This window comes from Dipodomys merriami, unplaced genomic scaffold, assembly GCF_024711535.1.
Source record: "Dipodomys merriami isolate MVZ:Mamm:240054 unplaced genomic scaffold, mDipMer1.0.p SCAF_943, whole genome shotgun sequence".
Classification (NCBI taxonomy): Eukaryota; Metazoa; Chordata; class Mammalia; order Rodentia; family Heteromyidae; genus Dipodomys; species Dipodomys merriami.
In genome coordinates this window covers 142,543-157,272 of record NW_027206561.1, presented here as the reverse complement: position 1 = coordinate 157,272, position 14,730 = coordinate 142,543, and the positions used below count along the sequence as shown (strand labels likewise).

The 14,730-nt window shown below is 46.4% G+C and overlaps 1 protein-coding gene and 1 long non-coding RNA gene across 2 annotated transcripts in view; one reads left to right on the top strand and one right to left on the bottom strand.

Moving 5' to 3' along the window:
* The first annotated feature begins 132 nt into the window (after window positions 1-132).
* Window positions 133-5,066, top strand: LOC138821858 (uncharacterized). Its single transcript, XR_011370240.1, has 4 exons — window positions 133-939; window positions 1,662-1,720; window positions 3,070-3,185; window positions 4,692-5,066. It is a non-coding gene; the product is annotated as an uncharacterized lncRNA (long non-coding RNA).
* The window catches only part of LOC138821857 (E3 ubiquitin-protein ligase CHFR-like), a 40,776-nt gene continuing 28,087 nt past the window's right edge, over window positions 2,042-14,730 (bottom strand). Inside the window, exons 12-17 of the mRNA XM_070014317.1 lie at window positions 12,717-12,800; window positions 12,098-12,168; window positions 8,866-8,953; window positions 4,861-4,968; window positions 4,154-4,226; window positions 2,042-3,084 (exon numbers count right to left, since the gene is read on the bottom strand). Coding sequence (XP_069870418.1) covers window positions 3,042-3,084; window positions 4,154-4,226; window positions 4,861-4,968; window positions 8,866-8,953; window positions 12,098-12,168; window positions 12,717-12,800 — 467 coding nt within the window. The 3' untranslated portion in view covers window positions 2,042-3,041. The remainder of the gene's footprint in view (window positions 3,085-4,153; window positions 4,227-4,860; window positions 4,969-8,865; window positions 8,954-12,097; window positions 12,169-12,716; window positions 12,801-14,730) is intronic.

The following is a 14,730-nucleotide window of genomic DNA, read 5'->3' as shown; positions in this document are numbered from 1 at the left end:
CGAGGCCAGCATCTCCCCGCCCCTCGGTGGGCGTGTCCGCCGCCGCGGCCCCGCCCCACGCCTCGCGGTTCCTGGGGCCGACACCTACTTCCGGACGCCTCCCGTTCTGGGCGTGCCGCGCCCTCCGGGGAGGGCGGCGGTGGCCGCGAGCGCCCCGCGAAGCGCCCGGTCCTCTTTGGGTCGTTGCTGCGGTTCGCGGCTCCGCACGGCCTCACGCCCTCCCCGGGTGGTTCTCCAGGCCGGTTCGGTTGGGGCTTGGCGAGTCTCCTGGAGTGTTCTCCCTGAACCCGGTGCCACTACATACACAGTCTCACGACGACACGGGGCGCGCGCGCGGCCGCTCACGACCGGCCCGGCCGGGGCCCACAGAAAGCCCTGGAAGCCGGGACCCCGAGATGCGCGACTCGGGCTGAGGCGCAGCTCGGGGAGAGAGCGCGCGCGTCCGGCAAGCGCAGGGCCCGGGTTCGACCCCCGGACCGCGAGGCCCGAGGGCCGCAGCACGCGTGCCTACAGAGCCGGCCGCCCCCGGGAGTGGCTGGGGCGAGCGCTGGAGCGCCAGCCTGGAGCTGAGGAGCCGAGGGGCTGAGGGGCGGCGCCCGGCGGAGCGGGAGACCCCGCCATTAGTTCAGGCCCCGCCGCAGCCTCTGCATCCGGGGTTGTGCCAGAGGCTTTCGCAGTCCCGGTTCACGCCCCGCGGGGGCGGGGAGCCGAGCCTGAGTGGGGTCGGAGGGTGGGCAGGCAGGCGAGCTGCGACTCCCAGCCCAAGCCAGCACAGCTGCAGGCCTGAGGAAGCACTGGGAGCAGGGGCAGCAGATGGGAGGCAGGGTCCAGGTGAGGGAAGGAAAGGTCAAGATTGACAGAAAGGTCATGCCTAAGATGGTGAAGACCCAGAAGGCAGGTGTGCGTGGTGGTTTGGATCATCCACACACAGTAAAATGGGTAAGTACCCTAGGGGCTTAGACCAGGTGTAGAGTACTGCCCTCTGACTTCAATATAACTCTGTGGTTTTAAAAATAACGATTGTGCTTTTAACAGTACTGGCTCTCCCGGTGGCCCTGTGGTAGGATCAGTTAGAGTGGCTGCCTTTAGCTGGTGGTGATTGTGGGGGTTGGGAGAAAGAGGAAGTATAGAAAATTATAAAGAGCCCATGAGTCCTATAATCAGGCAGTTCGGACCACACCCAGAAACCACTGCCCAGGCCCAAGGCTCTCTCCCATTAGAACTGGATCCAGGCTCCATTCTGACCACCATATGCTCAGAAATACCACAGAATCCCCTTGGACCAGGGATGCAATAGCGCTGGAGCTGTCCTTCCTCTTAAGAAATATTAAGGGCTGGGGCTGGGAAGGTGGCTCAGTGGTAGAGCGCTTGCCTTGCATGCATGAGGCCCTGGGTTCGATTCCTCAGCACCACATAAGCAGAAAAAAAAAAGCCAGAAGTGGTGCTGTGGCTCAAATGGTAGAGCACTAGCCTTGAGCTGAAGAGCTGAGGGACAGCGCCCAGGCCCAGAGTTTAGGCCCACGACAGGACCCAAAAAAAAGAAATATTGAGACCTAACGCTAGATTACTGAAAGTTACTGAATTTTCTGGTCCTTACATTCATTTTTGCCTTTCAGAGATGGAGGATGAATGTTCACTTTTTTTTTTCTTTTTGTTTGTAGGTCATGGGGCTTTTTCTGCTTATGTGGTGCTGAGGAATCGAATCCACGGCCTCATGCATGTAAGGCAAGCACTCTACCACTCAGCCACCTTCCCAGTCCCTAAATGCTCACTTTTTAGGACTCAGACACAGCAGCTCTCCCTTCCTGGCTACAGAAAACAAACCTATCTACACTGGACAAAGAGGGTTCAGTGGAATGAAGAGTACCCTGGGTCCCTGTTAGTCCCTAATAGTCAGGTTTGGGACCTAACTTGACCCCATGTGACTCATGTTACTGTGAGACTAGAAGGCAATAAGAGACATTACAAGTAGTAATTAACTAGTAAACTTCCACAGAACCTAACTCCACTACAGCTCCCCACACAAACCTAACACAAAGGATAAAAACAAACACAGCTTGTTTATTAGAATCAAAAAAGAGAACTTTCTCCCACCAATACAGTGCTGCCTCTCAGTTTCTATCAAGAGCAAGACAACAGTTGAAAATTGTATTCCTGAGAAGAAGCAAAAAAGTTGACAAACGTAACAGGTGATTTCAAGGAAAGATTAAAAAAGAACCCCTTTCATTTTTTACAAAAAAACAACTTTTCAAGTATTATTCCAGATGACATGGCAAACCTAATGTAGCAAGAAAGGGAGGGGAGGGGGCAGGCAAGCCTCCACAACCCCCATCAAGAGCTCTGTGGGTGGGGGTCTAACCAGGGGGCTCTTCCACCAGAAGCAGGGCCAGCCCTGTGCTAGGGAGCTGAAACTCCACTCACACACTCAGCTGCTAAGTTGACATCCACATCCAGGGTTAGCAGTTTTGGACAAATGATTTTTTTTTAATAAAAACATGTTCATTCTTTCAAATATTATACTATCACCAATCTCAATTTGTAAATTATAAATTATATTATTTGTGCTAGTTTGTGATATTTAAATCTTATTAGAAGCACCAAACCTATTAAAATAAAAATATATAAAAGGCTGTGATATCCCAACAGCAGAATAATCTGTACATCATACAGGCTGTAAACTTAAGCTCCCTTTGCTTAAACAGTATGCTCTGATAAGCCTCCTCCTTTCTCCCATCAATCTTTTCCTGAAAAGAGATTCCCAGTTCAACTGTAGTTGTGGGAAAGGTACAAAAGCACAAATCTGCACTGTCATTGTCCCTGCAGGAGGGGAGAGCTGACAGGAAGTTTTCAGTTGGCCAAGGAGTCTCACTTTGGGGTAAAAACCACAAAAGAAAAAGTCACATCATAGTGCCTTGGCCAGACACCCCAGCACCACTTAGGGGAAACTACAGAAATGCCCTTAAAAAGTGTTTACACATGGTATCACTGTCTCCAGGGCTCAACAGCTGTCTGCATGTCTCCCCAATGCTCAGTTCAGATGATCAGTTCTTGAACCTCGTCTGTTCACAGATGTGATTGAATTTCCTGCAGGAAGAAAATGTCCAAATCATACAAAGAATATCAGAGAAGTGTTCAAATAAAGGACTGTGAAACTCCACACTGGAAGAACCATGTGAGAATCCTAGGTAGGTATACCAGCACAACTACTTCAATTTGAAACGATTGATTTGATCAGCTATGAATAAGTGGTCATGCCACTTTTTTAAAAACAGGGCAAAGATTACTGCTAAGTTCTGACCTAACAGGGCAACACAGACATTGCTGTAAACATCACTTAAAGACCACACTGAAGGACTGGTAATAGGGCTCAGTGGTAGAGTGCTTACCTGGCAAGCATGAGGCCCTGAGTTTGATTCCTCAGCACCACATAATTAAAAATAAATAAAGATCGCACCAAAGACACCATGGTGGTGGTGGTAGGGAGTGGCCAAGTTATACTGCTCTCAAATACACTCATACTATGAGGACCAGTTGTCACAGCCTTATGTGAATGTGTGAATAGGACATGTAGCATAGGATGAACATTACCAGCAACCACAGCCACTTACCCTGGGGCTGGGAATATGGCTTAATGGTAGACTGCCTGTCTAGCATGCATGAAGCACTGGGTACTACATAACCTCAGTTATGTAGGAAGTGGCGCTGTGGCTCAAGTGGTAGAGTGCTAGCCTTGAGCAAAAGCACCTCAGGGATAGTACCCAGGCCCTGAGTTCAAGTCCCAAGACTGACAAAAGAACAAAAAAACAAAGATCTAACCCTTGAATATGTGGCAGCTGTGTTCCAGATGCTATCAGACCTGGGATAAAATGACCCCAGAGATGACAACACAGAGGTGGAAGGTAGACATGTGTACACCAATACCTCAGGAAATAAGGAGAATTTCTACATGAAGATAGTATTTTACATGCTAGGTGACTTTATAGAAGTATAGGATTATTACAGTACACCCAAGTCTTAAACCAATATCAAGATCTCTACCACTGAGCTACGTCCCAGATCTCAAATTAATCCATATTTAAACGGAGTTGACTGTTTTCATTGCCTTCCTGAATCTCAAGAACCTTTCGCTGGCTGTACCCTCAGCCTGACTTACATTGCATGGTGAGCCTTCACCTGAGTGCGGCAGTTGCGGCCCCAGTAGCAGTCAGGACGGGATGTTACAGCCACTGAAAAAGAGAAGATGCACACCCACATTAGGGATCATATGTAGCCACACAGCTAGCTAATTGAATGTGTAAGCAGAACTATGATGAACCTCTCAGTGCAAGTTTCCTCAGACCATGCTAGGAATTAAGGAAAGGAAAAACAAATGTAGCTGAAAACCAAATCTAGGAAATGAAAGTATTCCAATGATCAGATTGACATCTTTGCTTTAGAAAACAGCATTGCCTTGGCCAGCAGTGACAAAAATCTAGTCCTATAGTAAATAGCACCTTGACGCTCAGGTGCCCATCTCCTTGTCATGTGGGACTTTTATTCTTTTTGTTGTTGTTCGTCATGGGGCTTGAACTCAGGGCCTGAGCTTTTTCACTCAACATTAGTGCTCTACCACTTTGAGCCACAGTGCCACTTTCAGTTTTCTGGTAGTTAATTGGAGAAAAAGAGTCTCACAGATTTTCCTTCCTGGGCAGGCTTTGAACCAGGATCCTCAGATCACAGCCTCCTGAGTAGCTAAGATGACAGGCGTAAGCTTGGGACTTTCATTCTATGATGAGCACTGCACCAAGGCCCAAACTGAACATCTGTTATACACAGATCAAGAAGCCAATTAAGACAGACCTGGAGTTGTGGACACCTTACCTGGCAACTCAGAAGCAGGAATGTTCTGCCGATACTGATAGGTCAGCTCTCGGAAGCTGCGAAGGCCACAGCAGTAACATAACACAGTGTTTCCAGTAACTCTGTAATCTGAAGGGAACATAGCCTCATGTAGATAGAGCACACAGGCTCAAGTAACATAGTGGACGTCATTTTCTAACTAGCAGAATAAAATCAATACTTTAAAATATGGGCTCCATTGATCCATAAATGAGGTGGAATGATGGGTTATACATTTGGAAAACAGCAAAATCAATTTATTTTCTATTAGCAAAGTAATCCCACATGGATTAAAAAATTTTTAATGTGGCTCAGTGGTAGAGTGCTTGCCTTGCATGCATGAGGCCCTGTGTTCGATTCTTCAGCACCACATAAACAGAAAAAGCTGGAAGTGATGCTGTGGCTCAAGTGGTAGAGGGCTAACCTTGAGCTGAAGAGCTGAGGGACAGTACCCAGGCCGACAACCTCCCCCCCCCAAAAAAAAAAATCCATAAATATGTTAAGAGCTGGACAATAGTGGCTTAGCCTGTAATCCCTAGCTAATATCTGAAGATTGTGGTTCAAAGCCAGTCTGGGCAGGAAAGTCCATGAGACTCTTTTTTTTTTTTTTTTTTTTAATTGGCAGTTGTGGGGCTTGAGCTGTGGGCCTGGGCACTGTCCCTGAGCTCTTCAGCTCAAGACTAGCACTCTACCACTTGAGCCACAGCACCACTTCAGGTTTTCTGGTAGTTATTTGGAGATAAGAGTCTCATGGACTTTCCTGCCTGGGCTGGCTGTGAACCATGATCCTCAGATCTCAGCCTCCTGAGTAGCTAGGATTACAGGTATGAGCCACTGGCATCCAGACCATGAGACTCTTAGCTCCAATTAACCACCAAAATGATAGAAATGGAGGTGTGGCTCAAGTAGTAGAATACTTGAGCAAAAAAGCTCAGGGACAATGCCCATGCCCTGAGTTCAAGCCCGAAGACCAGAACAAGAAAACAATAGGGATGGGTTGGGAAGGTGGCTCAGTGGTAGAGCGCTTGCCTTGCATGCCTGAGGCCCTGGGTTCGATTCCTCAGCACCACATAAGCAAAAAGAAAAAAGCCGGAGGTGGCACTGTGGCTCAAGTGGTAGAGCACTAGCCTTGAGCTAAAAAGCTGAGGGACAGCGCCCAGGCCCAGAGTTCAGGCCCCAAACTGGACCCCCCCCCAAAAAAAAGAAAAGATGGGGGGGAGGCTGGGAAGGGATGTGAAGGGTAAACCAAAGGAGGAGGCTGCAATGCTTGGTAAGAAATGTACGCATTATCCTGCCCATGTAATTGTAACCCCTCTGTACAGTATGTTCACAAATAAAATAAAATTTAAAAAAAAAGAAAAAAATCCAAAAAAAAAAGAAAAGAAAAGAAAGGGGGGGATAAAAAAGGAGGAGAAGAAACTTGTAATCAATATTTTCTCTTGAGGTATTTTTTTTTTTTTTTTTTTGGTGAGAATCAGTGAGAACAACTGTGGCTCAAACTCAGGGCTTCTTACCTGCTAGGAAGACTTAGGAACCACCTAAGTCTTTTTGCTTCAGGTTTTTTCCCCCCCCTAGCTCTTTTATCCAGATCGTGATTTTTTTCCTTCCTCATCTTCCCATGAGGTGAGATTACAGATACCACCACGCTTGGCATATGTGTGTATGTACCAGGACTAGGGCTCAAGCCTGGAGCTATACCATTTGAGCCACACATCCACTTCCAGTTTTTTGTTGGTTAATTGGAGATGAGAGTCGCAAAAATTTTCCTGCAGGACTAGCTTTGAACTATGATCCTCAGATCTCAGCTAAGATTATAGTTAGGAGCTTACCAGCCCCAGCTTGTTTATGAGATGTGTTACTTTTGCCTAGCTGGGATTCAAAATTGCAATCCTCTTGTATCTTCTTTACAAACAGCTGGGATTATAGTGTGTCACCACAATGGACCCTCTTGCTGAGAGAGAGAGAGAGAGAGAGAGAGAGAGAGAGAGAGAGTGCGTGCGTGCGTGCGTGTGTGTGTGTGTGTGTGTGTATATGTCTTTTGTATACCAGGCCTGGGGCTTCAACTCAGGGCCCGGGCACTGTCCGTGCTCAAGGCTAGTGCTGTATCACTTTGAGCCATCTGTGGTTGTTAATTGGATATAAAAGTCTCATACCCCACGACCACTACAAAAAAAAAAAAAAAGAGTCTCATACAGCCGGGCTCGGTGGCTAACGCCTGTAATCCTAGCTACTCAGGAGACTCAAAGCCACCTGGCAGGAAAGTCTGTGAGAGACTCTTAGCTCCAACAGGAAGTGGCACTGTAGCTCAAGTGGTAGAGCACTCACCTTGAACTGAAGAGCTGAAGGACAGCACCCAGGCCCAGAGTTCAAGCCCCACAACCAACAACAATAACAAAAAGTCTCATGCACTTTCCTTCCCAGGCTGCCTTTCAACCACCATCCTCAGGTCTGAGCCTCCTGAGTAGGTAGGATTACATGTGTGAGCCACCAGTGCCTTGCTTAGTGTTTTTATTTTTATTTACTCATTTCTGTTGTTGCAGTGCTGGAGAGAGAACCCAGGGCATCACATATGGAGGCAAGGGCTCTCCCGTTGAGCTACCACTCACCTGGGCATTTTTATGTGGGGGTTTCCAGTGACTTATTTTAGCCTTTGCATATCCTGAGATGACTTGTTTTCTTTGTGGGCCTTTATCATTCTTGAAAAAGTAAGAATGCATTGTAAAACAAAAGGCATTCCAAGCAACTGATGGAAGTGGTAGTCATGCTAAACATGAACACTGACAGACAGGTATTCACTAGAACATGTCCTTGAGATAGAACCAGCCAAAAGGGATTTTGACTTAAGAGTTCAATCCTCTCGGGCTGGGAAGGTGGCTCAGTGGTAGAGCACTTGCCTTGCATGCATGAGGCCCTGGGTTCGATTCCTCAGCACTAAGCAAAAAGAAAAAAGCCAGAAGTGGCGCTATGGCTCAAGTGGTAGAGTGCTAGCCTTGAGCTGAAGAGCTGAGGAACAGCACCCAGGCCCAGAGTTCAGGCCCCATGACCAGACCCAAAAAGAGTTCAATCCTCTAAAGTCTTTCTCTCATAATAATTTTTGTTTTAGAAAAAAACTGCTTATTGGGCTGGGAAGGTGGCTCAGTGGTAGAGCGCTTGCCTTGCATGCATGAGGCCCTGGGTTCAATTCCTCAGCACCACATAAGCAAAAAGAAAAAAGCCGGAAGTGGCACTGTGGCTCAAGTGGTAGAGCGCTAGCCTTGAGCTGAAGAGCTGAGGGACAGCGCCCAGGCCCAGAGTTCAGGACCCACGACCAGACCCCAAAAAAAAACAAAAACTGTTTTTAATATTTCCGTAGTTTCCCATAATGGCAATAATCTCACTGCACAGGAACTATGTGCTCCACTAGAAGGCACAACTCTCCCAAGTAATGATCCACCAAGTGTCAGAAAATCTAGAATCTGGAGACAATCATCTCTGGACTTCATGCCAGCTAATGGTGAAGTCTACCCAAGCCATGTAATCCTAGCTATTCAGGAGTCTGAGATCTGAGGGTCTCATTTCAAAGCTAGCCCAGGCAGATGTCCATGAGACTTTTATCTCCCAATAACCACCAAAAAGCCAGAAGTGGAGCTGTGTGTGGCTCAATTGGTAGAGTGCTAGCTTTGAGAATGAAAGCTCAAAGTCAAGAGCTGAGGGACAGCACCCAGGTCCAGAGTTCAGGCCCCATGACCGGAACCCCCCCCCAAAAAAAAAAGCTCAAAAAGAAAGCCCCAGATACTGAGTTTAAGCCTCAGGAGTGATGTGCTCAACCCCCTGCCCCCCACCCCCCACCCAATTCTCTGGAAAGAAGATAAGAGGTCAAAGCTGTAAATGTATAAATGCAGACAGGTAATACTGCCTGAGTATGGCCTGTCAGATTCTCTCTGATTTGGAGGAGGCAAAACTGCCTTAGAAATTCATATCTGTTTTAGAAAGTGAAATGCCACTTACCAGACAGTAGAAACACTCCTCGCTGAAGAGCCATGAGACACTCTGTCAGCATATTTTTCCATGTCAGACCCCTGGTCACAAGGTAATTCTGTCATGGGAAATCAAAAGGGCAATGAGAAATTAAAATTAGCCTAGTGGGAGAAAAACTAAAATTACAAGAGAGAAAATTAATTCACAAGAGGCCCATGGAGGTGTTTGAAGCAAGAGCACAGACACCCCATCAACATTTTTTTTTGTTCATTGTGGGGCTTGAACTCGGGGCCTGTGAACTATACCTGAACTTTTTCACTCAAGGCTAGCACTCTACCACTTTGAGCCACAGCTCTACCTCTGGTTTTCTGGTTAATGGGAGATAAAGAGTCTCATGGACTTCATTACCCAGGCTGGCTTTGAACTGTGATCCTCAGATCTCAGCCTCAGCTAGGATTACAGGTGTGAGCCACCTGCTCCTGGCTCCCGTCAACAATTGCACAGAGCTATCAGGTAAGCTCTGGGTTAACCTCTCACAAGCGTTGTCAAAAGCCTTTCTCTGAGCCTTCACAAGGAGGGTTGTCCTTTATGTGTCACCATTCTCTCAAAAATACTGTCTTTCAGAAATATGGGGCTATTAGCTCCTTTTGTGTAAACCTACAAAAAAAAAGTGTCAACATGGACATAAAAGTAAGGTGTGGTACTACGGAGCCAAGCATGCCTGCTGGTATGTCTAGGCAACCTGAAGGCCCCACATTTTATGCTCTCAGTGGTACTGTACATAAACAGGAGGGAGAGAGCTCTCAGCAGTAAGGCAGGAGAACATAATTCGCATATTACAACTCTATTAGCTTCCTCAAACGTGGTAAAAGGAAGATGCCAAAGAAAAAGGCCAGCAAGCATTTACAGGAAACCTCTATGTTTTCAGGAGACAGTTTCTATGGGTTTGGATTCATGATGTGACCAGCAAAACTGAAACTTATTTTTGGAATATGGAGAAAAACAGCTATGTACAAATGTAATACAGAGAACAAATACTATACTGGTCAGAAAATGCTAAGAATTCTGACAATAACTATACAAGTTGTAGAGTTATCTCAAGGTTTCAAACAAAATACCAGGGGTGTGTCCAACTTAACCCCAGGGAGAGAGGGAAGGCAGTACCTCTGTAATTACCTTTGCAGTAAGTACTTTTTTTTTTTTCCTAAAAAAGCACTGATTTCTCATTCGAGCCCACAAATTAAAAACTGGGGGGGGGGGAACAGGCTATGTAACCCAACTTTTTTTTAGTACTAAAGTTTGCACTCAGGGCCTTGTGTTTGCTAGGCAAGCACTCTACCACTGGAGAACAACATCAGCCCTTTTGTGAATGAGTTATTATTGAAGAAGTCTTGCTTTTTGCCTGGGCCTGCCTTGGACCGGAGATCTTTCTCTTTAGGCTGGGATGACAAGCACATCCCATGATGTCCAGCCTATTCATGGGCTTTCCTGAGTGGGATTGATCTTGGAACCCTGATTCTCTGATCTCAGCTTCTTATAAATCCAGGACAATAAGCATCAATCACTATATACTCAGCTATGGCTTGAGAAGGGAGGGCTGTCTCCCACACTTTTCTGCCCAGACCAGCCTTACACTGCAATCTTTCCATTCTTAAAAATTTTGGGGGGGTCCAGTCATGGGGCCTGAACTCTGGGCCTGGGTGCTGTCCCTCAGCTCTTCCACTCAAGGCTAGCACTCTAGCGCTTGAGCCGCAGCGCCACTTCTGGCTTTTTTTTTTCTGCTTATGTGGTGCTGAGGAATCCAACCCAGGGCCTCAGGCATGCAAGGCAAGCACTCTACCACTGAGCCACCTTCCCAGCCCCAATCTTTCCATTCTTATCCTTCCAAGTGACTAGGGTTATAGGTGTGAGCCAGCAGGACCAGCTCCCTGCCTTCATTTTACAGCTATCTCCTGTGTCTTCAAACTCTGAGTCATATATCTTCTTAGTTCTGCACAGACATGTTAATCACTCAAGGAGTGTCTCTCTACAATTGTTGATACCTAACAAGTCTTATCCCCCCTCATGGCTGAATGCACAGGAATTTATTTATTTATTGTCGGTTGTGGAGCTTGAACTCGGGGCCTGGGCACTGTCCCTCAGCTCTTCAGCTCAAGGCAATCATTCTACCATTTGAGCTACAGTGCCACTTCCGGTTTTCTGGTGGTTTACTGGCCATAAGAGTTTCACGAACTTTCTTGCCCGGGCTGGCTTTGAAACGTGATCCTCAGATCTCTGCCTCCTGAGTAGCTAGGATTACAGGCATGAGCCACTGGTGCCTGGCTAGGAAATTAAAATTTTTGACCCTGTAAAGGTCCTCCATATCAAGATTTTTACTACTCCCTTTATTAGCAGACAGTACTTACTAAAGAAAATGACCTTCAGCCTGTCACCTTCCATAGAAATGGAATGATTACTTCACAGTGGAGACCTGAAAGAGGATGCCCAGTCACTGTCCTAAATAATTCTATTCTTTTTTTTTTTTTTTTTTTTTTTTTGTCGGCCGTGGGGCTTGAACTCTGGGCCTGGGCGCTGTCCCTCAGCTCTTCAGCTCAAGGCGAGTGCTCTACCACTTGAGCTACAGCGCCACTTCCTGTTTTCTGGTGGTTTATTGGAGATAGGAGTCTCACGGTCTCTCCTGCCCGGGCTGGCTTTGAACCGCGATCCTCAGATCTCAGCCTCCTGAGTAGCTAGGATTACAGGTGTGAGCCACCAGCGCCTGGCCTAAATAATTCTATTCTGACCCACTCTGGCTGTGTTTTTTTCCTCTTTAACCTTTTCTTCCTGAACCTCTCACCGGCAATCATCTTGGATTCTGAGAACAAAAAGACTGATCTATAAAGTCATGTGGTAAGAGTCAAATGCACCCATCGGTAATGATGCCTTTTTTTTTTTTATGGTGACAACTCCCAATAGAACCAATCCTGGATAATGATCAACCAGATCACAGCCTGACCAAGACTGATTAACCTGTATGCTTCCTGCCTCTTTCCCTTATGACATGGAAGCTCTTTTCAGCATCCCAAAGATAAATGTGGGGTCACTGAACTCCTTGATTCTTCCTGATGTGGCCATGCCAATTAAAGCTCCTTCTTCTGGTAGGAGTAGCCAAGCCTAGCCTTCAGGACCACTGGAGCTCAACTTTTTGTCCTAAACCTCTGATAATGAATTTCACTGCATCAACGTTGACCCCAGGGGAGATGGAAGGTGGCACCTGCAGTACCTTCAGAATGTCTGACTCGTAGTTGTTGTTGTTCAGCACTCCATCCAGACACTTGTCCCCCAGGTTGAGCTCTGCCAGAGGATAGGGAAATGATAAGTCTGTTTCATATTTAAGTATTGTTTGCCTAACAGGGTAACCAATTTTATTTTCCTTACTGATTACAGAAAGGAACAGTTACACAGAGATCCACCTCCTCTCCCCTTCCTCCTGTATTCCCCCTTCTCTTTCTATCTTTCCAGTCAGAATCTGACTATACATATTGAGTTCAGGCTAGCCTTGAACTCAATATGTAACCTACCAGGCTAGCATGAAACTCTAGATCTTCCTGCCTCCATTTCCCAAGTGCCGATGTTATAAATGTGGTATATATAACGAATCCTTCCAGCATCGGAAATTGGTTTTATCCTTAAGTATTATGAGGCAAAATGAATTTGAGATTTCCAAAGCAGCAAACCTTTGCAGTTCAGGAGGAAAAGCTAGGTATATCACTTGATAACTACCAGTGGCTTTCTCCCCTTCTCAGCATATAGCAGTACATATTCAATACTACCACCACCCTCCTCAAGTTCCCCAAGAGAACAAAAGTCAGAACAAGTGAGTGCTAAAGAACTGACATTACCACAGAATGGAGCAAGACAGCCGAAACAGCCACTCCGGCGACAACCCCAGTACAGGTGGCAGAAGGGCTGTAGGCACACTGTACCTGTGGACAGAGGACAGTGGGTCATTTGGGCCCCAGAGCTGCACCTGGACTCACATGTAATAATTGAGAGCTCCAGATTTAGGAGCTCAACTGCTCAAAAACATTGCTTACAAGGAATTCCCCCAGAACGAAGATACAGAGGCCAACACCCCAGTGGATATGCAACAGTAAAGATGACTGAATTGTTATGACTAAAAGCTCTGACTTTAAAAAGGAGCTGAACTCATGGGTCACATCTGCTCCAGCATCCAAATAGCCTGACAGGCTGCCTTCTAGGTCTAAAAATATGACATACTTGCAGCAACTGCAATTATACCCCTTTTCTACTTGACACAAATGTTTTCTCTATTACCTTAGTAGACATGATTTTGTGTGTGTGTGTGTGTGTGTGTGTGTGTGTGTGCGCGCGCGCGTGCACGCGCACCTGCCAGTGTGTGTGTGTGTGTGTGTGTGTGTGTGTGTGTGCGCGTGTGCGCACGCGCACCTGCCAGTCCTGGGGCTTGAATTCAGGGTCTTGCCACAATCCCAGAGCTATTGTACTCAACAGTAGTACTTTACCTCTTGAGCTCTTGAGCTTCACTTCTGGCTGTTTGGTGATTAACTGGAGGTAAGAGTCTCATGCATAGCCAGGCACCGGTGACTGACGCCTGTAATCCTAGCTACTCAGGAGGTTGAGAGATGAGGATTGTGGTTCAAAGCCAGCCAAAATAGGAAAGTCCATGAGATTCTTATCTCCAATTAACCACCAAAAACTGAAGTGGCACAGTGGCTCAAATGGTAGAGTGCCAGCCTTGAGCTGAAGAGCGCAGGGACAGTGCCCAGGCTGAGTTCAATTCCCATGACTGACAAGAGTCTCATGAAAATTCCAGTGCAGTCTAGTGGCCTAGACAGTGAGGTCACTATCACTAGTATATACTCTTGTTTATTTAATAGCCAGTCCTGGGCTTGAATTTAATGCATTTGGAAGCTTTTTTTTTTTTGGCAAGGGGGGTGTCAGGTATGGGGCTTGAACTCAGGGCCTGGGTATTGTCCCTGAGCTATTTTGCTCAAGGCAAGTGCTCTAACACTGAGTCATAATGCCACTTCTGGTTTTTCTGTGGTTAATTGGAGATAAGAGTCTCATGGGGACTTTTCTGCCTGGGAAGGCTTCGAACTGCAATACTCAGATCTCAGCCTCCTGAGAGGTGCCACTGGTGCCTGGTTTTTTGAAGCATTTTTTAAGAAAAGGTGGGCTGGGAAGGTGGCTCAGTGGTACAGCGCTTGCCTTGCATGCATGAGGCCCTGGGTTCGATTCCTCAGCACTACATAAGCAGAAAAAAAAAGCCAGAAGTGGTGCTATGGCTCAAGTGGTAGAGTGCTAGCCTTAAGCTGAAGAGCTGAGGGACAGCGCCTAGGCCCAGAGTTCAGGCCCCACGACTGGACCCAAAAAAAAAGAAAAGAAAAGGTAATATACTTAAATAGACATTTCAGTTGGGAGTAAACTAAGCAGCCATTAAGTAAATGCTGCTATATTTATAAATTTAATAAATGCTGGATTCATATTCAGAGACTCATAAATGCTAGGCCAATGCTCTACTATTGAGCTATATCCCCACCCATAACAGCTGTTTTAATGAAAAGAAATATAAAAACATACCTTATCTGTTAGATTTATAAGGAAGACCACCTACAGCAAATATGGTATAGGTTTGAGGATGCATACAGATAAAGAATCCAGAAAGACAACTACCTACATATGGAAACTTGGTCTATAGGGAGCATTATTTTCAATTGGTGAGAAAACAGACTGTTTAAAATATTCATAATGGGATCAATTGATTAAGCAGGTGGGGGAAAAAAAGGCATTACATCCTTGTTTCACATTCCACACAAAGTCACTATCATGTGAAGCCTGAGTCATGGGGGGATGCAGGAAAGTCCTGTGGGAGGA